At 46.0% G+C, this 23,112-nt stretch overlaps 1 protein-coding gene across 2 annotated transcripts in view; it reads right to left on the bottom strand.

Moving 5' to 3' along the window:
- auh (AU RNA binding protein/enoyl-CoA hydratase) overlaps nucleotides 1–15,593 on the bottom strand; it is a 342,490-nt gene extending 326,897 nt beyond the window's left edge. Inside the window, exon 1 of one of the 2 annotated variants that reach the window (XM_072586802.1) lies at nucleotides 15,319–15,593. In XM_072586802.1, the coding sequence (XP_072442903.1) occupies nucleotides 15,319–15,562 (244 nt within the window). In that variant the 5' untranslated portion in view covers nucleotides 15,563–15,593. The remainder of the gene's footprint in view (nucleotides 1–15,318) is intronic. The other variant, XM_072586790.1, reaches the window with a different exon arrangement.
- Nucleotides 15,594–23,112: the final 7,519 nt, after the last annotated feature.

The raw sequence follows: 23,112 nt of genomic DNA on the forward strand, positions 1-23,112 counted from the left end.
GGGGGATGGAGGTGTATGGTGACTGGATGTCCACAGTGAAGATGAGGTGTTGCGGGCAGGGTAATCGGAAGTCAAGGAGAGAGGTGGAGGGCATGGGTAGTGTCCCAAATGTATATGGGGAATTCTGGACAGATGAGATATGAGGACATAAGTTCAGTGGTGCAGGAGCAGGTAGAAACAATAGGTCAACTAAGGCAGATGGGCTTGTGGACTTTGGGTAAGAGATAGTTCCCCAACCCTGCACCACTTGGTTCTCTGAGGTTGGAGGGTGAGGATAGGAGATTCCGAGAGGTGATGAGGTTGTAGATGGTTTGGAAGGTGACATGCGGTTGTGGTAGAGGGGGCAGTAGGAGGAGGTGTCAGCGAGTTGGCGCCTGGCTTCTGTGAGATAGAGGCTTGTGCTCCATAACACCGCCGCACACCCTTATCAGCTGGTTTGATGGGGAGGTTGGGGTTGGAGTGGGAGGTTGCACATTCTGAAGGTGAGAGGTTGGAGTGGGTGAGGGTTGGACAAGTTGAGACCGTCAATGTCACGATGGCAGTTGGCAATAAAGAGGTCAAGGGAGAGTAAGAAGTCAGCATGGGGTGTCCTACCATCTCCTATATACCCCTCAACAATGACCACACCTCCCATCACCAAACCATCATCTCCCAAACCATCCACAACCTCATCATCTCAGGGGATCTCCCAACCTCATAGTTCCCCAATCACACACTGCCCAATTCTACTTCTTACCCAAAATCCACAAACCTGACTGCTCTGATCAACCTACTGTGTCTGCCTGCTACTGCCACATTGGACTCATCTCCTCATATCTCAACTTTTTACTGTCCTCCTTGGTCCAGGAATTCCCCACATTTGTTCAGGACACAAGCTGACCTAACTATGCCCCCTTCACTGACATACTCAGTCAATTGACGGAACTGATTCTCACCCTCAACAACTTCTCCTTCGAATCCTCCCACTTCCAATCAGACTAGAGGGATAGCCATAGGCACCCGCATGGGCCCCAGCTATGCCTGCCTCTTCGTGGGGTACATGGAACAGTCCATCTTCCGTAGTTACACTGGCACCAATCCCCACCTTTCCCGCCACTAATCGATGACAGTACAAGTACCACCTCCTGTTTCTACAAGGAGGTTGACTGGTTCAGCAACATTACCAACACCTTTCACCTGACCTCAAGTACACATGGTAAAAACAATGACTGCAGATGCTGGAAACCAGATTCTGGATTAGTGGTGCTGGAAGAGCACAGCAGTTCAGGCAGCATCCAAGGAGCTTCGAAATCCATGACCATCTCCAACACCACCTCCTCCTCCTCCTTCCCCTTCCCCTTCCCCTTCCTGGACCTCTCCGTCTACATCTCTGGCAGCCGACTCAAAAAATGACATCTATTTCAAACCCACTGACTCCCTCAGCTACCTTGACTACATCTCCTCCCAAACAGTTTCCTGCAAAAACACGATCACTTACTCACAATTCCTCCACCTCTGCCAGATCTGCTCCCAGGAGAACCAATTCCACTCCAAGATACTCCAGTTGTCCTCTTATTTTAGACTGCAATCTCCCCGCCTACCCGATCATCAATTCCCTCCAGCACATCTCCTCCACTTCCGGCACATCTGCTCTCGAACCCCAACCACAAAAAGGATAGATTCACCCACACCTCCAGCCCCCCACCCTCACCCCGCAAATCTCCAGATACGGCACATTATCCTCCGTCACTTCCACCACCGACAGTCAGACCCTACCAAAGATATATTTCCCTCCCACCCTTATCTGCGTTCCGGAGAGACCATTGCCTTCACGATTCCCTTGTTAGGTGCCTCCATACCAGGCACCTTCCTTCGCCGCTACAGCACCCACACTTCTCTGATCACCTATATCCAAAGCCCCAAAGGATCTTTTCACATCTGGCAGAGATTTTCCTGCACATCCACCCACTTATCTACTGCAGCCTTTGCTCTCGATGTGGTCCTCTCTATATCAGGGAGACAGGATGCCAACTCGCCAAGCAATTCAGGGAACACCTTCTGGATACACATACAAAACAACCTCACTGCCCTGTTGCTGAGCACTTCAACTCCCCCTCTCCCACTATCACTCCTCTAAGGACATGCAAGTCCTGGGCCGCCTCCACCACCAAATCAAAGCTACCCGCCAACCAGAAGATGAACGCCTCATCTTCCGCCTTGGTGCCCTTCAATCACACGGCATCAACACTGACTTCACTAGTTTCCAAATCTCCCCTCCACCCACCTTCTCCCAGATCCAACCCTCCTCACCTGTCCAACCTGTCTATCTTCCTTCCCACCTCTCCACTCTGCCCTCCCCACCAACCTATCATAATTACTTCTCACCTGCATCCACCAATCACCTTCCCACCTACCTTCCCTCCAGCCCCACCCCCACATTTATATCTCATCCCCCTCCCCCCTCCACGTCCCTGATGAACGGCTTATGCCGGAAAGGTCGAATCTCCAGCTCCTCGGATACTGCCTGACCAGCTGTGCTTTCCAGAGCCATCCTTTGACTCTGACTCTCCAGCATTTGCTGACTTCACTTTCTCCTAATAATCAAGACCAGTCAGCTTGGTTTCATTAAGAGGTCATAACTAACAAGTTGAATGCATTTTTCAAAGAGATAACCAGGTGTACAGATGATGGCAATGCTTTTGATATAGTCTACATGAGAAACTAATAGCGAAGGTAACAGTTCATGGGATCGATGGAAATTTGTCTATTTGAATCCAGAATTAGCTGAGTAGTAGGAAGCAGAGGGTTGAAGAGTATTTTTGTGACTGGAGCCTTTATTCAGTAGGATTTCACAGAGATCAGTGTTGAGGTCCTTCCTGTTTATGACTTACATAAATGATTTAGACGCAAATATAGAATGTTTGACCGGTAAATTTATGAATGATACGAAAATTGGTGGAGTGATAAATAGCAAGGAGAACAGCCTTAGATTACAGAATATAGATTGGCTGGTCAGACAGGCTGAACCGTGGCAAACGGAATTCAATCCAAATAAGTGTAAGGTGGTATGCATGGTGCCAGAGGGAGTGGGTGAGGAAATATTTTGCATCAATATTCACAAAGGAGAAGGATATGATAGATGGTGAGGTGTATGTCAGGAGGTGTATGTTAATATTCTAGGACATGTCTTATATAAAAAAGCTGGTGTTTGGTGTTTTGAAAAAGCAGTAAGGAAGACAATCCAGGTTCTAACCTACGATCTATCCTAGAATGCTGAGAGAGGCAGGTGAGGCAACTGTTGGGACCTTATACGAAATCCTCATTGACACCTCTCTTGTGACTAGAAGATTGAAGAATAGCCAACTTTGTTTCTTGTTTAAGAAGGACAACAGAAAGACTTAAATCAGTGGTAAGAAAATTATTGACAAGATTCTTAGGGATAGGATTTACTCACATTTGGAAAAATATGGATTTATTAGTGATAAGCAGCATAGCTTTGTACAGAGAAAGTCATGTCTCACAAACTAGATTCAGTTTTTTGAGGAAGTGACAAAGGTGATTGATGAGGACAGGGCAGAAGATGTTCTCTGTATGGACTTCAACAATGCCTTTTGACAAGGTCCCTCCTGGCAGGCTGATGAGCAGTGGAAGGGCATTTTTCTGGTGGAGATCTGTGACCAGTAGTGTTCTGCAGGGATCAGTGCTGGCACCCCTGTTGTTTGGAATACATAAAATGGATTTGGAGGAGAATGTACATGGCCTGATTTGTAAGTTTGCAGGTGTCACAAAGATTGGGGGATCTGCAGACTGCGAGGAGATTTGCTAGAGGATACAGCATGATACAGATAGGCTGGAGACCTTGGTGGAGAAATGGCAGATGAAGTTTAATCTGGACAAATAAGAATTGCTGTATTTTCGAAGGTAAAATGCAGTAGGGAAGTACACAGTAAATGGCAGAACCCTAAGAAGCATTAACATACAGAGACCACGAGGTGTGCAGGTCCACAGTTTCCTGGAAGTGGCAACACAAGAGGAATAGTGGTCAAGGTGACATTTGGCATGCTTAAAAAGTCACACAACACCAGGTTATAGTCCAACAGGTTTACTTGGAAGCACTAGCTTTTAGAGCGCTGCTCCTTCATCAGATGATTGTGGAGTACACAATTGTAAGACAGAATTTATAGCAAACATTTACAGTGTGATGTAACTGAAATTATACATTGAAAAATATCTTGATTATTTGTTAAGTCTCTCATCTGTTAGAATGATCATGATGGTTTCACTTCTTTTATGTGTAAATTACAAAACTTTTTATAAAAATGTTACATTCTCAGGTTAGCTGTAACAATTGGGGTCAGCCAGATAAGATATTGAAGGTGTTAGACCCCTGTGTGCTGTTGGCTGAGCCATAATGTCTAGACTGATTCTAATCTAAAAAATGAATTAACAGAATCTTACATGAATTCATGCAGTTTTTGAGCAAAGTACAATGTAACTCTGCAAGTTCAAATTTACCCCACAAACGAATATGTGTATGTATGCGTGTGTGTGTGTGTGTGTGTGTCTCGGGTGGGAGGTTGAGTGTATGTGAGAGTGTAAAGGGATCCAAGTCTGTGAAAGGATGCGTGCGTGTATGTGTGTGAGTGAGTGTAAATGGGTCTAAGTCTGTGAGAGAATGCATGTGAGAGTGTGGGAGCGTGAGTGTGTCTGTAGGAGTGTGTTTGAGTGTTGGCGTGCGTATCTGTTTATATGTTTATGTAAAAGAGTGCGCGCATGTGCATATAGAATGCAATGGTGGTCAACTGTAGTGTGACATGAACCCAAGATCCTGGTTGAGGCCCTTCCTATGGGTACCGAACTTTGCTATCAGCCTCCGCTCAGCCACTTTTCACTGCTGCCCGTCCCAATGTCCACCTTGGAGGATGGTCACCCGAAGGTCAGAGGTCAAATGTCCTGGACCGCTGAAGTGTTCTCCAATTGGGAGGGAACACTCCTGCCTGTTGATTGTTGTGCGGTGCTCATTCGTCCATTGCCTCTGCTCGATTTCACATATATACTGTGTCTCTCAGAACTCACAACCCCCCACCTGAGACAGACAGACACACACACACACACACACACACACACACCCCCTCTCACAGACTTAGATCACTTTTATACACAGACACACACGTTTGTGGGGTGAATTTTTACTTGCAGAGTTATATTGTACTTTGCTCAAAAACTACATGAATCCACGTAAGACCCTGTTAAGTCACTTTTTAAGATTAAAATCAGTCTAAACATTATGGCTCAGACAACAGCACACAGGGAGCGAACACCTTCAATATCTTACCTGGCTGACACCAATTGTTACAGTTAACCTGAGAATGTAGCTTTTTAAAAAACATTTTGTGATTTACATATGAAAGAAGTGAACCTAACATGGTCATTCTAACAGATGAGAGACTTAACAAACAATCAAGGTATTTTTCAATGTATAATTTGTTACACCACACTGTAAATGACCCCACTGATGAACTGGAACAGTCATCACAGGGATCTGTAAAGGAACAACCAAAGAAGGTGTCAACTTGGACCCCACCGGAGGGCTGCTGCCCTGGGCTTGACATGTATGCTCAAACCGTCAGGAAATATACAAATGCCAGATTCATCAGCCACACCCACAAGGGAGAGCAAAACATCACCCGTTCACAGCACTGCGTCATCCAGGCTCAAAACTAATCACAACATTGTCATCAAACCAGCAGATAGGAGGAGCTATTGTCATTCAGAATAGAACAGATTACTGCAAGGAAGTGTGCCGACAACTGAACAACCAGGAACACTACAGGCAACTACCAGCTGATCCAGCCAAAGAACACACCTGAGAATTATACACACTGATCGGGACTTTGGATCCAGTCCTTCAGAGTTCCCTACGCACCCTCATCCCATGTACTTCTCGTGTAGGCGACTTCTGCCTTCCAAAGGTACACAAAGCCAACACACCAGGACATCCCATTGTGTAGGGCAATGGGACCCTGTGTGAAAATCTCCCCGGTTATGTGGAAGGCATCTTGAAACCTATTGTACAGGGGATCTTCAGCTTCTGTCGCGACACTACGGATTTCTTAGAAACTCAGCACCCACAGACGTTTCCGCACTCTACACCAACATCCTCCACAATGATGGCATCGCGGCAACAGCCTCAGTACTCGACACCAACAACTGCCAATCTCCAAACACCATCCTATAACTCATCCGCTTTATCCTTGATCACAATGTCTTCACCTTTGGCAACCAGTTCTTCATCCAGACACACGGAAGAGCCATGGGGACCAAATTTGCACCAGTATGCCAACATTTTTATGCACAGGTTCGAACACGACTTCTTCTCTATGCAGGATCTCCAACCAACATTGTACACCAGGTACATTGATGACATTTTCTTCCTCTGGACCCATGGCGAGGAGCCACTGATAAAACTATACAGTGACATCAACAAGTTTCATCCCACCATCAAACTCACCATGGACTACTCTCGACGATCAGACTCATTCTTGGACACATGAGTCTCCATTCAAGGATGGACACCACAGCACCAAACTCTACAGCAAACCCACAGACAACCTCACAATGCTACACTTCTCCAGCTTCCACCCAAAACATATTAAAACAGCCATCCCCTATGGACAAGCCCTACTCATACACCGGATCTGCTCAGATGAGGAGGAACGTGACGGACACCTGGAAGTACTCAAGGATGCCCTCACAAGAACGGGGTACGATGCACAACTCATCTACCGCCAGTTCCGATGTGCCACAGCAAGGAACCGTAATGACCTCCTCAGGAGACAGACACGTGCTGCAACCGACAGGGTACTCTTCGTTGTTCAGTATTTCCCAGGAGCTGAAAAATTACACCATGTTCTTCGTGACCTGCAACACATTATCAATTAGGATGAGCACCTCACCAAGACCTTCCCCACACCTCCACTACTTGCCTTTAAACAACCGCCAAACCTCAAACAGATCATTGTCCTGAGAGTCGGGCAGCTTGCTACGGGACAACGCCATACAACCCTGTCACGGTAGATGCTGCAAGACATGTCAGAGTGTGGACATAGATACCACCATTACACGTAGGGACACCTCCCACCTTGTACATGGCAGGTACTCATGTGACTCAGCCAACGTTGTCTATCTTATACATTGCAGGCAAGGATGCCCGGAGGCATGGTACATTGTGGAAATTGGGCAAAGACTATGACAACGGATGAATGGGCACCGCACAATAATCAACAGACAGGAGAGTTCCCTCCCAGTTGGGGAACACTTTCAGTGGTCCAGGACATTCAGCCTCAGACCTTCGGGTGACCATCCTCCAAGGTGGACTTCGGGACAGGCAGCAGAGAAAAGTGGCCAAGCAGAGTCTGATAGCTAAGTTCGGTACCCATAGGGAGGGCCTCAACCGGGACCTTGGGTTCATGTCACATTACAGGTGACCATCATTGCACAATACACACATACAGATACTCCTAGACACACACACAGGCACTCCTATACAGACGGACACGCACACAGACACACACACTCACACATGCACCCCCTCACAGACTTAAGACACTCACTACACACACACATACACTTTCTCACACTCTCAACCCCCAACCCAGACAGACAGACACATACAGACAAAGACCCACATGCACACATATTTTGTGGGGTGAATTTGTACTTTCAGGGTTACATTGTACTTTGCTCAAACATTGCATGCATTCATGTAGAACTCTGAGCTCAAAAACTGCATGAATTTATGTAAAACTCCGTTATCTCACTTTTTAGATTAGAATCAATCTAAACATCATGGCATAGACAGAGAACACAGGGGGGCCAACACCTTCAACATATTATCTAGCTATCACTATTCTTAACAGCTAACCTGAGAATGCAACCTTTTTAAAAAAAGGTTTTGTGATTTACACATGAAAGAAGTGAAACTCTCACTGTATTCTAACAGATGAAAGGCTTAACAGACAATCAATTTTTCAATGTATAATTTCAGTTACATCACACTGTAACTGTATGCTATAAATTCTGTGTTAGGATTGAGCCCTCCACTATCACCTGATGAAGGAACAATGCTCCGAAAGCTTGTGTGCTTCCAATTCAACCTGTTGGACTATAAACTGGTGTTGTGTGATTTTTAACTTTGCACACTGTAAATGTTTGCTATAAATTCTGTGTCTTACAATTGTGTACTCCACAACCACCTGTTGAAGGAGCAGCGCTTCAATAGCTAGTGCTTCCAAGTAAACCTGTTGGGACTATAACCTAGTGTTGTGAGGTTTTTTTTAAACTTTGTACACCCCAGTCCAACACCGGCGTCTCCAAATGATGGCATGCTTGCCTTCTTTGGTCTTGGAATAGAGTATAAAAGAGTCAGCAAGTTATGTCACAAGACTTCAGTTTCACCACATTTGGAATAATGCGTATGGTTCTACTTCCAACACTACCAGAAGAATGCGGAGGCTTTAAAGGCGGCACAGAAAAGGTTTACCAGGATGTTGCCTGGTTTGGAGGTGATGAACAGGCCTTTTTCAGTTCTATAGATCTCTATCTGCTTTTTGGAAAGGGCCTGTGAGGTGCTACTGAACAAAGAGACCTTTGAGTGCAGGCTCATAATTCTTTGAAAGTGAAGTCTCCAGCAGATAGGATAGCAAAGCTGTTTAGAATGCTTTCCTTTACTGGCCACAGCACTCACTATAAGAGTTAGAATGTCATGATGCGGCAATACAGGGCATTAATTGGGCCACTTTTGGGATATTCTGTGCAATTCCGGTCTCCCTCCTATCGGAATGGTGTTGTGAAACTTGCAAGGGTTCAGAAAAGATTTACAAGGATCTTGCCAGTACTTGAGCGATTGAGCTATGGGGAGAGGCTGAATGGGGGGGCTGTTTTCCCTGGAGCAATGGAGGCTGAGGTTTATAAAGTCATGAGGGTTGTTTCCCAGGGTTGGAGGAATCCAGAACTAGAGGGCATCAGTTTAGGGGGAGACGGGAAAGATTTTAAAGAAAACAAAGAGGCAGCCTTTTCACACAAATGGTGGTACGTGTATGGGACGAGCTGCCAGAAGAAGTGGTGGTGGCCAGTTCAATTACAACACTTAAAAAGGCTACATGAATAGGAAGGGTTTAGAGGGATATGGGTCAAGTGCTGGCAAGTGGGACTAGATTAATTTAGAATATCTGGTCAGTATAGAAGAGTTGGACCAAATAATCTGTTTTCATGCTATATATCACTCAGCATAGTAACAGATAAGTGCATAGTTTTAATGTGCAACCTTGTGGTAAGTCTACAGTAGTGAGTAGAGTGGGTTCTTTCTTGATTATGTTTTATTGAGATCTGTCTCTTGATTAAACTTTAAAAATACAAACCTGGTTATCCAAGAGCACTGTTTTTTTTTTAAGAGCAAAAAGACTTTCAGGGTCTGTAAATTGTGAAGGAGCAAAGAAGGCCTTTAGTAGAGTGAAGGGAGAATATAGAAAGTTAGGCAAAAATTTTAAAAAGGAGGATCTCAACGGTAGTAATATCTGAATTACTCCCACTGCTACAAGCTAGTGAGGATAAGAATAGGATAATAGAGCAGCTGAATGCATGACTGAGGAGCTGGTGCAGGGGAGAAGGGTTCACATTTCTGGATCATTGGCATCTCTTCTCAGGTAGAAATGGCCTGTACAAAAAGGACAGATTGCACCTAAATTGGACGGGGACTAATATGCTGGCAGGAAGATTTGCTACAGCAGATCAGGAGGATTTAAACTAGTAAGGTCAGGGGGTGGGACCCAGGGAAATAGTGAGGAAAGAGATCAAGCTGAGACTGGTACAGTTGGTAAAGGGAGCAAGTCAAACAGTCAGGGCAGGCAGGAACAAAGCAGAGAACAAGGTAGGACTGATAAATTTAACTGCATTTATATCAATGCAAGAGGCCGAACAGGGAATGTAGGTGAACTCAGTCCCGCGGTTAGGAACATGGGATTGGGATATCACAGCAATAACGAAAAGGTGGCTCAGAGATGGACAGGAGCAGCAACTTAATATTCCAGGATACAAATGCAATAGCAAGAATAGAAAAGGGGGGGAGGAAACATAGAGGAGGGGGAGTGGTGTTTTTGATAAGGACCGCTGTCCTTATGGAGGATATTCCTGGGAACACATCCAGGGAAGGTATTTGAGTGGAACTGTGAAGTAAGGGGTGATCTCCTTACTGGGATTATACAAGGAACTGGACACACCTACTAGAGAAGATGCAAGACTTGACCTACTCTTGGGAAATAAAGCAGGGCAGGTGAGTGAGGTGTCAGTGGGGGAGCATGTTGGGGCCAGAGGCCATCTATTAGTTTTAAAGTAGTGATGGAAAAGGATAGACCAGATCTAAAAGTTGAAGTTTTAAATTGGAGGAAGGCTAATTTTGACGGTATTGGGCAAGAACTTTCAAAAGCTGATTGGGGGCAGATGTTCACAGGTGAAGAGATGGCTGGAAATAGGAAGCTTTTAAAAACATGAGATAATGAGAGTCCAGACACAGTATATTCCTATTAAGGGGAAGGTAAGGTTGGTATGTGTCAGGAATGCTGGATGACTACAGAAATTGAGGTTTTGGTTAAGAAAAAGAAGGAAGCATAAGTCAGGTATGGACATGAGCAATTGAGTGAATCCTTAGAGTATAAAGGCAGTAGGAGCATACTCAAGAGGGAAATCAGGAGGGCAAAAAGGGAACATAGGTTTAAGGAGAATCCAAAGGGTTTTTATAAATACATTAAGGACAAAATGGTAACTAGGGATAGAATAGGGCCCTCAAAGATCAGAAGGCAGCCTATGTGTGGAGCCACAGGAGATATTAAATAAGTACTTTGCATCAGTGTTTACAGTGAAAAAGAACATGGAAGATATAGAAGGTGGGTAAATAGATAGTGATATCTTGAAAAATGTCCATATTACAGAGGAGGTGATGTTGGATTTTTGAAACACATAAAAAGCGGATACAAAATCTCCAAGACCTGATCAGGTTTACCCTAGAACTCTATGGAAGGTAGGGAAGTGATTGCTGGGCCCCTTGCTGAGATATTCGCTTCATCAATACTCACAGGAGAGGTGCCAGAAGACTGGGGGTTGGCTAACACCGTGCCACTATTTACAAAAGGTGGTAAGGAGAAGCCAGGGAACTATAGACCAGTGAGCCTGACATCAGTGGTGGGCAAATTATTGGAGGGAATCCTAAGGGACTGGTGTTACACATATTTGAAAGACTGATTAGGGACAGTCAGCATGGCTTTGTGCATGAAAAAGCATGTCTCACGAACCTGATTGAGTTTTTTGAAGTAGTAACAAAGAGGATTGATAAGGGACTTGATCTATACGGACTTCAGTAAGTTGTTTAACAAGGTTCTTTATGGGAGACTGGTTAGCAAGTTCAGATCTTATGGAACACAGAAAGAACTAGCCATTTGGATACAGAACTGGCTCCAAGGTAGAAGACAGAGGATGGTGGTGGAGGGTTGTTTTTCAGATTTGAGGCCTGTGACTACAAGAATTGGGTGCCACAAAGATTGTTGCTGGATTCACTACTTTTTGTCATTTATATAAATAATTTGGATGTGAACATAGGAGTTACAGTTAGTAAGTTTGCACATGACTCCAAAATTGGAGGTCTAGTGTACAGCAAAGGTGGTTACCTCGGAGCACACCAGAATCTTGATCAGATGGGAAAATGGGCTGAGGAGTGGTTTAATTTAGATAAATGCGAGGAAATGCATTTTGGAAAAGCAAATCACAGCAGGACTTATACACTTAATAATAAGTTTCTGGGGAATGTTGTTAAACAAAGAGACCTTGGAGTGCAGGTTCCGAGTTCCTTCAAAGTAGAGTCACAGGTAGATAGGATAGTGAAAGCGGTGTTTGGTAGGCTTTCCTTTATTGATCAGAGCATTGCGTACAGGAGTTGGGAGGTCATGTTGTGGCTGTACAGGACATTGGTTAGGTCACTTTTTGATGTAAGTTTGCTCACTAAACTGGAAGGTTAGTTTTCAGATAGTTTGTCACCATACTAGGTAACATCATCAGTGATCCTCCAGTGAAGCACTGGTGTTATTGACACCCTTTCTATTTATATGTTTAGGCTTCCCTGGGTTGGTAATGTCATTTCCTGTTGTTTTTCCTAGAGGATGGTAAATGAGGTCAAAGTCAATGTGTTTGTTGACACAGAGTTACGGTTGGAATGTCACACTTCTAGGAATTCTCATGCATGTCTCTGTTTAGCTTGTCCTAAGATGGATGTGTTGTCTGAGTCAAAGTGGTGTCCCTCCTCATCTGTAAGTAAGGATACTAATGAGAGTGAGTCATGTCTTTTTTGTGGTTAGTTGATGTTCATTTATCCTGGTGGCTAGTTTTCCCACTGTTTGTCCAATTTAGGGTTTGTTACAGTTCTTGCAAGGTATTTTGTAAATGACATTAGTTTTGCTTGTTGTCTGTATAGGGTCTTTCAAGTTCCCTAGCTGCTGTTTTAGTATGTTGGTGGTTTTGTGGGCTACCATGATGCCAAAAGGTCTGAGTAGTCTAGCTGTCATTTCTAAGCTGTCTTTGACATTGGGGAGAGTGGCTAAGGTTTCTGGGAGCATTCTGTCTGCTTGGTTGGGTTTGTTGCCAAGAAATCGGCAGACTGTGTTCATTGGGTACATGTTCTCTTTGAATACATTGTGCTCCAGTTTCCTCCCACAATGCAAAGATATGCAGGTTAAGTGAATTGGCCACACTAAGTTGCCTGTAATTTTCAGGGATGAGTAGGCTAGGGGCATTAGTCAGGGGAAATGTAGAGCAACAGGGTAGGGTATTGGGTCTGGGTGGGATACTCTTGGATGGGTTGGTGTGGACTTGTTGGCCAAATGGCCTGGGTCCACACTGTAAGGATTCATTACTTGCTCTCTCACTCAATCTGCCCTGCCACCATTAATACTTTTTGTATATGTGCATAAAGTATGAAAAAATTACCATTACCAAACCTTAGGGCTGCCCTCTCAAAGAGAGATGACTGCTGACGGTTTAACCGGAGGATCACCACACCTCAGGTGAGCAGAAAGATTGAGTCTTTCATGGGAACCTCAGCCAGTGTGGGAATTGAACCTACACTGTTGGCAACACACTGCATCACAACGTCTGCAAATTACCTGAAGATGTAGAAATAATCTACAGAACAGATGAGAACCTGTTCATTCTACTTTACCTTCAAACCAAAAATCAAAATCATTCCGAATGCAAAGGATTTCTGAATGTACATGATGGTTAACGTACCCACTCAGAAACTGAGCTCCAGGTCACAGTCAATTTTTACTCCAAAGCATATGAGGAAATATCAGTTCCTGAAAATGAAGATCTTTTTCAAACAGCTCTGAAAGCACAACATTTCCACCCATCAATTACGATCAATGATGAGATCCTAGAGAAGGGTCATATTCCGTATCTTACAAGCGTCTTTTAGTCAAAGATGATAAAAATCATCATGGCCTCGAAAGTGCTGATTTAGTCAAATAAGGAAGCAAATAACTGGAGGATCATGACCAAAAACCCAAAGCTAACATCATGGTTTTACCTGGTTCCAGTGTTTCCTGCACTTTTCTAAATTTTGGAGACTTGAACTACCTAAAAGCAGGCACATCAAAGCACACAAGTATCAGCATCAGATCCTCCAATGCAGCAGCAAGAACGCCAGCCCAACAACAATGTCCTCTCCCAAGCCAACTTGCCCAGGTTCGACACACTAAACCAACTTCACTGGATAGGATATGAAGTATGCCTGACACCAGACTGAGACCAAATACTTTATTCTTGGTCATGGGTGGAGCCTGCTTTAAGTCATAACACGGGCAGCATGGTGGCACAGTGGTTAGCACTGCTGGCTCACAGCGCCAGAGACCGGGTTCAATTCCCACCTCAGGCGACTCTGTGTGGAGTTTGCACATTCTCCCCATGTCTGCGTGGGTTTCCTCCCATAATCCAAAAAATGTGCAGGTTAGGTGAATTGGCCATGCTAAATTGCCCATAGTGTTAGGTGAAGGGGTAAATGTAGGGGAATGGGTCTAGGTGGGTTGTGCTTCGGCAGGTCAATGTGGACTTGTTGGGCCGAAGGGCCTGTTTCCACACTGTAAGTAATCTAATCTAATCTAAGAATTACAAAATCTAAAATATAAAAAGTTCCACTTTGATCTGAAAGTGTTTACTATTTAAATAAACTTCAAGAAGTGAAACATTCATTAACTGTTTCCCTCGCCACAGTTATTGCCACATGTTAAGTTTCTCCAGCACTTTTTTTATTTCAGAGTATTGGCAGTATTGCTAATATGTGCTATTTGTTTAACTTAACCTGTAACATATTATGAACAATATGAACTTCTCTTTTACATTGGATTATCTCTGGAAACTTAATCTCCAGAAACTATGCTTACTTCAAATCTCCCTGAATCACTATCCATTCACATATTCACTTGTCTATCCTCTGCATGCTGCAGTGTTACAGTGAATCACAGTGCAAACTGGTGGAACAGCTCAGCTTCAGACAAGGCACTTTACAGCCTTCTGAACTTAATATTGAGTTCAACAGCTTCAAACTGTGAACCATTTTCCCTTTCTTAAAGCTTGACACATTTTGTTATCATGTCCTCAATTCCCTCCCCCAGTCCCAGGGGGACTGTCTGCCCTTTCAAGCCTGGCAGGAGACATCATTGTTCTGTCATTCTCACATTAGAATCACTTCAACTGAACTATCTTTTCCCCATCAACATCCTGCACCTACTCTCCAAAGCCCCAACCTTCCAAACTATAGCATAAATGCTGTCCCCTCCACACCTGACTTTCGCTCTGAAGTAATCAAGACTCGTAAGTTAAATTGATTTTCTCCAATAAAGAAATTGAATGTGACACTTTCATTTCCCTGGCCCAATTTCTAAAGTCTTACATAAGAAGCAACCATTGATCAGGTGATCTAGTTTCAAGGCGATTAAGCATCATAATGAAACATTTGGGAAAATTAGCTCAGTTGGTGGGATAGCCGGTTTGTGCAACCAACAGCATGGGTTCAATTTCTGCATCAGCTGGGGTCAGCAGGGCTCTGCTTCTCAAACTCTTCCCTTGCCTGCGGCACGGCAACCCTCAGGTTAAACCTCCACTAAGAAGAGAATAAACTTATGGTCTGGTAAGACTATGATGACTTTACCTAGTTGAGAAAACGAAACAAAAATATTCCTAATAAGGAGGTGTTGCAGCCTATCCTCCGAGTAACCAAGGTGACCTATATAGGTAGATTACCTGCCAACTCCGCCTCCAGGTGATGTACCCGCAGCTCCGCCCCGGGCCCGGCCGCCGACCCTGGGGCGCTCTCACTAAAGCTTTTCGCTCCGGGGAACGGCACTGCAGCCTTCACCGCATGTCTGCTCAGTACAGCAGACCGTATCCCGGCTCCAAAGCACCGAACCACCGAGCAGGGAATAAACCAAACTCCAAGTCCCTGGCTCGAGAGATACGACCGACTGAAAATGGTTAACGCCGCCATAGTAACCAGCCGTCAACTCTGACCTCCGTGCGTCATTGTCAGTCACCGCTAACCCACATTATTGTTGGTCCGCGTCACCCAAGTGTCCGGGAAATCAGTACCCACAGGTTGCACATAGATCACGACTGGGGTGTACAAAATTAAAAATCACACAACACCAGATTATAGTCCAACAGGTTTAATTGAAAGCACACGAGCTCATAGTGGAGGGCTCAATCCTAACAGAATTTGTAGCAAACAGTGTGGGTGTCTGTGTGCATCGGAGTGCCTGTGTGTACACACACACACACACAGAGACAGGCATTCCTATGCACACATACACACGGACACACACTCCCACACTCTCACAGACTTAAGACACACACATGTGAGAGGTAATTTCGGTTTGCAACTTTAAGATGTGCCTAGACCACAGACTGATCTATAATAAAAGATAAAACTTTTGCTCCTTTTCTAAAACATTAGACTTTTGCTTTCTTAAAACATTTTGTATACTCAAAATTAGAATAGTTTAAAATAGTGCATGCAGTTTGTGAGCAGAGTAAAACAAGCAGGCCCTTGATTGATGAAACCATAAACACAGGCAGGGAAGGAGGAGTCCTTGACTGATAAAGACTGCAGGACAGGGAAACGACTCGAGAGACATCTGCTACAGATTGATACAGAGACATCTGCTACAGCACAGAGAAGAATAAGTCTTTGACTGATAAGACTACAGGGAGAGAAAAATAACACCTCTAGGGTCTGGAGGCATGAAGGGGAGGGTCTGAAGACATTTGTTGCAGACTTTGTGATAAGGATGCAAGTTGGAGAATAATGATGTTTTTAAGAATGTGAACCTCATGGCTCGTTAAGAGCCAGGAAGGGGAGGGTCTGGAGACATTTGTTGCAGACTTTGTGATAAGGATACAAGTTGGAGAATAATGATGTTTTTAAGAATGTGAACCTCATGGCTCGTTAGAACCAAGGAGGGGAGGGACTTGTACTATATATAATGAGAAACTTTGTAAGCCTAAGCGCGCCTTTTACTCAGAAGGCTGCTCAACTCTGCAGACTTGCTAATAAAACTTTGTTTTCCTGAATTTGTCTAGAGCGATTATTAAGAAGCAATTTTCGTTTCTAACAACTTGGGGGCTCATCCGGTCAACACTCCGGCCGCAAGGGGAGCTGAGGAAGGACATCGGAGAAGGTGCACCCTGCCAATTTCGGCAGTCCCTGATTCCTTGCTTGTCGCCCCGCGCGGCTTGAGCGAGTGATACCCGGGAGGCTCAGGAAAACAAAGGAGGGGTGTAGCCGAGGCAGTGGGGACGGTTAACGATCGAGTAATTTCGGTGCACCGAACCCAGGTAAGACAAAACTTGCGGGGACCGTGTTTCCGGAGGCCTGGGGACCTACGGGGTGCCTGTGGATTTTTCTACAGAGACGTGGGACTCAGGTATCTAGAGACCGGGGCTTGCCTGTGAGGGATTTTGCAGAGACCGTGTTTGAGGAGGAACGTGTACCTACGGGGTACCTGTGATCTGTGTCACAGAGACGTAGGACACAGGAATCCAAAGACCGGGGGTGCCTGCAAAGGAACCTGGGCGATCACGGGACTGAAGGTCCGGGAATTGGCTAAATTGTGATAGATTATCACGGGATAATACGAGAAATACGAAGTCCTCGGCAATGGGAAATAGGGGATCCAAGGCAAGTAAGGGAAGGGTAGGCTTAAACAGGGACAATGACACATACCCCAGGGTACCTGATGATAGTCCGTTAGGAAGAATGTTAAATGATTGGAATCAGGGTGGGAGAAAAGGAAAATCTAAAAGGAAGATGGTAAAATACTGCGAGAAGTGGACCCAGAAACCTATTCAGGGCGATTCCGTGTGGTGGCCTAGATTCGGTACTGATGAAGACTGGGTCCGGCAAGCTCTCATTTTATATGTCAATTCAAAACCTGATGGTAATCTGGAAGAAAGTGATTATGCCTTTTGTTGGCTACCGGTTACGATATCTTGCCAAATGCAGGCAAATAGTGAAGACTTGAGAAGGCAGAAAAAATGGGAACCTTTAGATCACTTACCGCCGCCCTACGTGACCCCGTCTGCCCCACAAAATGTTCCTCCGGGTGACGACGAGTCAGACGAAGGGGAAGAAAATGGGGAGGAATCACAGACTACCTCGGGGGTGCAGACCAGATCTCGAGCTGGAAGGGGTCACGGACAAAACCCTACCTCAATTGCATTAATGAATCCACTCCGGGAAGTGCCCATGGGGGGCGAGGAAGGAGGCACGGGCTATGTGAACGTTCCCTTGACGAGTACTGAAGTACGGAATTTCAGGAGGGAGATGAAGGGCCTACTGGAGGACCCCATGGGCCTGGCTGAACAATTAGATCAGTTCCTGGGTCCGAATACTTACACGTGGGAAGAGATGTATTCCATCATGAAAACATTGTTCTCTAGCCAGGAACGACAGATGATACGACAAGCTGCGCTCTTGGTCTGGGAGAAAGAGGGGGGAGAAGGAGGGGAGCAGAAGTTTCCCCTCACCGACCCCGAGTGGGATAAGAACACGGAGGAAGGACGGCGCAACATGAGAGACATGCGGGAATATTGGATAAAAGGAATAAGGCAGGCAGCCCCGAAGGGGCACAATTTTACCAAGGCTTTTGGTAATCATCAAAACCCGGAGGAAACCCCTACGGACTTCCTAGACAGGATTAGGAAGAACTTGCAGCAGTTCGCTGGGGTGGACCCTGAGACGGACGTGGGGCAACAACTCATACGGGTAGAGTTTGTATCAAAAGCCTGGCCAGACATACGCAAGAAGTTAGAGAAAATGGATGATTGGGATAGTAAATCTCTAAGTGAACTACTACGGGAGGCGCAAAAGGTGTTTGTGAGAAGGGACGATGAGAAGCAAAAGAAGGCGACAAAGATAATGATGCAAGCGGTGCAACAAATGACAGCTGGAAGAAGGGAAAAGGGGGAGCCGTGGCAGAAACAGGAGAAGGGAGAGTCGTGGCAAGAGCAGAGGAAAAGAGAACCATGGCCGGAACAAAGGAAGAGTGGAGGAACGCGAGACCGCGACAGGGAAACGAAGAGGATACTCAGATGTTACTACTGTAATGAAGAGGGACATTTTAAACGGGAGTGCCCCAGCTACAAGCGGGAGGTGCGGTCGTACGCACTGATGGAGGAAGATTAGGGAGGTCGGGGGTTCCTACCCTTGGGGCAAAAGGACTATAGACAGGAACCCCTGGTAAACTTGAAAGTAGGACCCCAAGGATCGGAGATCACATTTATGGTAGACTCGGGAGCCGAAAGATCAAGTATAATCCAAATACCCCCCGGCACCCGAACAGGAGGAAAAGTTATGGGGGTATCTGGAATTGGAGGACAGAAATTACAAGTTCCAGTGGTGGAGGACGTGGAAATTGGATATGAAAACAGAACTACTAAACGAGACCTCCTTCTACTGCCATCGGCGGGGTTTAATTTGTTAGGAAGAGACTTGCAGGTCAAACTAGGGATCGGAACGGTACCAAGTAACGGGGAAATAGTGGTAAGGTTGTTCGCCCTCACCGAAGAAGATGATCAACAAATAGACCCGGAAGTATGGTACCGAGAAGGGAACAGAGGGGGTTTAAACATCAAACCTCTCCAAATCACCATGTTACCAGGAAAAGGCCCGGTAAGAAGGAAACAGTACCCGATTGCTATGGAAGGACGCGAGGGGTTACAACCTGTGATAGAAAGATTAATCACAGATGGACTACTGGAGGAATGTATGTCCCCTTTCAATACTCCAATACTCCCTGTGAGGAAGCCGGATGGGACATATAGGCTGGTGCAAGACTTGCGGGGGTTGAATGAGGTAGTCCAGGCTAGGTACCCAGTGGTACCCAATCCCTACACGTTAATGAGTAAAATTTCACCCGAACACGAATGGTTCAGCGTAATAGATCTGAAGGATGCCTTCTGGAGTTGCCCCCTTGACGAAGAAAGTCGGAACCTTTTTGCCTTTGAATGGGAGAATCCCTTCACAGGACGAAAGCGACAGTTAAGATGGACGGTCTTGCCGCAGGGATTCACGGAGTCACCCAACTTGTTTGGACAAATACTGGAGCAGATCATAGGAGGATTTCGGTGTAACGCGGAGAATCAATTGCTCCAATATGTCGATGATCTCTTACTCTCAGGACCAAGAGAAGAGGAGGTACGAGCAGACACCGTTGCCCTGCTGAACTTCCTGGGGAAACAGGGCCTACGCGTCTCCAGGACAAAACTCCAGTTTGTGGAGCAAGAAGTAAGATATCTGGGCCATCAAGTCAGTAAGGGGCATCGCCGTATCACTCCAGAACGAATATCAGGGATTACGGGTATGCCAATACCCAGGACGAAGAAGGAAATCAGACAATTCCTGGGGCTAGTAGGGTATTGCCGGATATGGATTGAAAGTTACACCACTTTAGTAAAATTCTTGTACGACAAACTGGGACAAGAAGTACAAAAGGTGGACTGGTCAGATGAGGAGGAGCAGCGATTTAATATTATTAAAAATAAACTGATCCGAGCTCCGGTATTGGCTTTACCCACCCTGAAGGAACCGTTCCAGTTATATGTCAATAGCGCCGGCGGAATTGCCCAGGGTGTGCTTACCCAGCTGCGGGCAGGGAAACGTCAGCCGGTTGCATTTTTGTCAAAAATGTTAGACCCTGTGTCATGTGGATGGCCGACCTGTATACAGGCAGTGGCAGCTACGGCAATGTTAGTGGAAGAGGCCCGAAAACTTACCTTTGGAGGAAGGATCACAGTATATTCCCCACATTCGGTTAGTGCCATACTGGCTCAGAAGGCTCACCGCTGGTTAACAGACTCTCGCATCCTGAAGTATGAGACGATTTTGATGACCGGGGACGATCTCAATTTTGCAAAAGATCTCAGTTGCAACCCAGCCCAGTTTCTATACGGACGTCCTGCAGATGGAGAACAGGAGCATGATTGTGTGGAATTTGTAGACTTGCAGACCAAGAGCCGAGAGGACCTGCAGGAAGCCCCGCTGGGTGAAGGACAGGAACTGTACATCGACGGGTCCTCCCGGTGCATCAGTGGGGTACGGTACAGTGGCTATGCTGTCATAGATGGTGCAACGAAACAGACGATCGAGTCCGGACGACTGCCCGGGAAGTGGTCAGCCCAATCCTGTGAGTTGTACGCCCTCCATAGGGCCCTGAAGTTGTTGGAAGGGAAGGTGGGAACCATATATACTGACTCAAAGTATGCATACGGGATCGTTCATACTTTTGGGAAAATCTGGAAAGAGCGAGGATTGATAACTTCCCGGGGAAAAGAGTTAGCTCACGAACAAATGATCAGCCTAACGTTGGAAGCCCTGGCGTTACCTACGGAACTCGCAGTAGTCCATGTACCCGGTCACCAGAAGGGGTCGACACCGGAAGCGGTGGGAAACCGGCTGGCAGATGAGGAAGCCAAGCGGGCAGCGGTCAAAAAATCCGTCCAATTGTTAACGTTAATACCGTTGAGGGAAGGGCTCGCTAAACAACCCGTCTTCAACCAGGGGGAGATTGATAAAATGGATCAATTAGGTGCCCGGCTAGATACTAACGGGAAGTGGACGGTTCCTGATGGGAGACAAGTACTGAACAAACAGATCACCCGGGGTATTCTGCACCGATTACACCATCAGACCCACTGGGGGGTGCAAGCCATGTGCGACACGATCCTGAGAGACTATGTATGCAGGGGGATACACACATTAGCCCAACAAGAGGTAGTCGGATGCCCCACTTGCCGGCGTATTAACCAGAAAGCCATGCGTTCTATGCCAGTCGGTGGTCAGCCCCTCGCGATCAGGCCATTTCAGAGGATCCAAGTCGACTTTACAGAATTACCCCCAGTGCAGCGATGGAAATATCTGCTAGTAATAGTAGACCATTTCACTCACTGGATAGAGGCTTTCCCAACTGCCAAAGACGATGCACCAACCGTGGCCCGACTGTTGTTAGAGAACATAATCCCGAGATATGGCATAATGGAATCTATCGACTCTGACTGCGGGCCACATTTTATTTCTAAGCTACACCATTTGATCTGTACTGCCCTGGGTATCCAATGGAAATTCCACACACCCTGGCATCCTCAGAGTTCGGGTCGGGTTGAGAGAATGAATGGCACACTCAAGACCCAATTGACTAAGCTGGTGTTAGAAACTAAGTTACCTTGGCCGAGGTGCCTGCCCATTGCCCTATTGAGGATTCGTACGGCACCTCACCGGGATGTCGGGGTTTCCCCCTATGAAATGCTGTTCGGATTACCATATTGGAGTAAGGTTGACGGATGTCCCACTTTACAAGGGGGAGATATATTTATCAGAAACTATTTACTGGCCTTATCCCGTTCTTTTGCAGAACTCCGGAGGAAAGGTCTCCTGGCTCAGACTCCACCGCTCGACTTCCTCCTGCATAAGGTGGAGCCCGGAGATTGGGTACTTGTTAAGACCTGGAAAGCCGAAAAGCTCCAGCCGCGGTGGGAAGGACCGTTCCTGGTTCTGTTAACAACTGAAGCAGCTGTTCGGACAAAAGAAAAAGGGTGGGTCCACGCATCAAGGATAAAGGGACCTGTTCCGCCAGAAGGAGAGAGCACTTGGACATGCGAGCCAGGGGACAAGCCGTTGGTGGTAAAACTGAAAAGACAGCAATAATGAACTCTACTTGGACTGTATTGGTGGGGATATTGATCAGTTTTCTCTTGTATGTGGGGGAGGGTGAGGGGAGATGTGACAAATGTCGAACTATAGTAAGACTTGGGATTCGAATCTACACGGGATCATTTGTTTCCCATTCCTATGTGGACGATTGGTGTTATGATGTGAGTGCACGCCATGAATGTTGGGAGGGCGGAAGACCCTATTATCAGGTGTATAATAAGGGATACGGTGGCAAAATCCGTGGATGCCCTATGAATGAGCGCTGGGTATGTATTAGCAAAACTGGAAGGTGGGACCCATCTTCCGTGTTGCTCAGGGAGCAGGTTGACAGAGTCAAGGAGACCAAGATACAGAACACTGATCGGGGGTTGGGAAAAGAGCAAGACCGTCAAAGAATGGTCGTGCTCTCTAAAGTGCCATCTGTATACGAACAGGTAGAAGAAAAGATTGAACTCCCTGATATTACACAAAACCTGTTTATTGATCTCACCTCTAGAATAGCCACTGTTTTAAATGTTAGCAATTGCTGGGTTTGTGGGGGGCCGCATATGTCAGAACAATGGCCATGGACTGGTCACAGCTTAGACATATGGGAATTGCTTCAAACCACTTGGACTCATGTCAACGAAAGGAAAAGCCAGGGGTGGAGACTGACAAACAGCCCTGAGGGCCAGTTCTGTATTGAAGGCAAGGGGACCGTGGAGGTAGGGATTAGTCCCTGTCAGAATGTATTGGATGCGACCACGCGAGTATGGTGGCCTGAGGATATTACTTGGTACATTGCAAACCGAGATCATGGCTCGTGCGTTCCATTACGTACTGATTCCTCCTCT

This window comes from Chiloscyllium punctatum, chromosome 2, assembly GCF_047496795.1.
Source record: "Chiloscyllium punctatum isolate Juve2018m chromosome 2, sChiPun1.3, whole genome shotgun sequence".
NCBI lineage: Eukaryota > Metazoa > Chordata > Chondrichthyes > Orectolobiformes > Hemiscylliidae > Chiloscyllium > Chiloscyllium punctatum.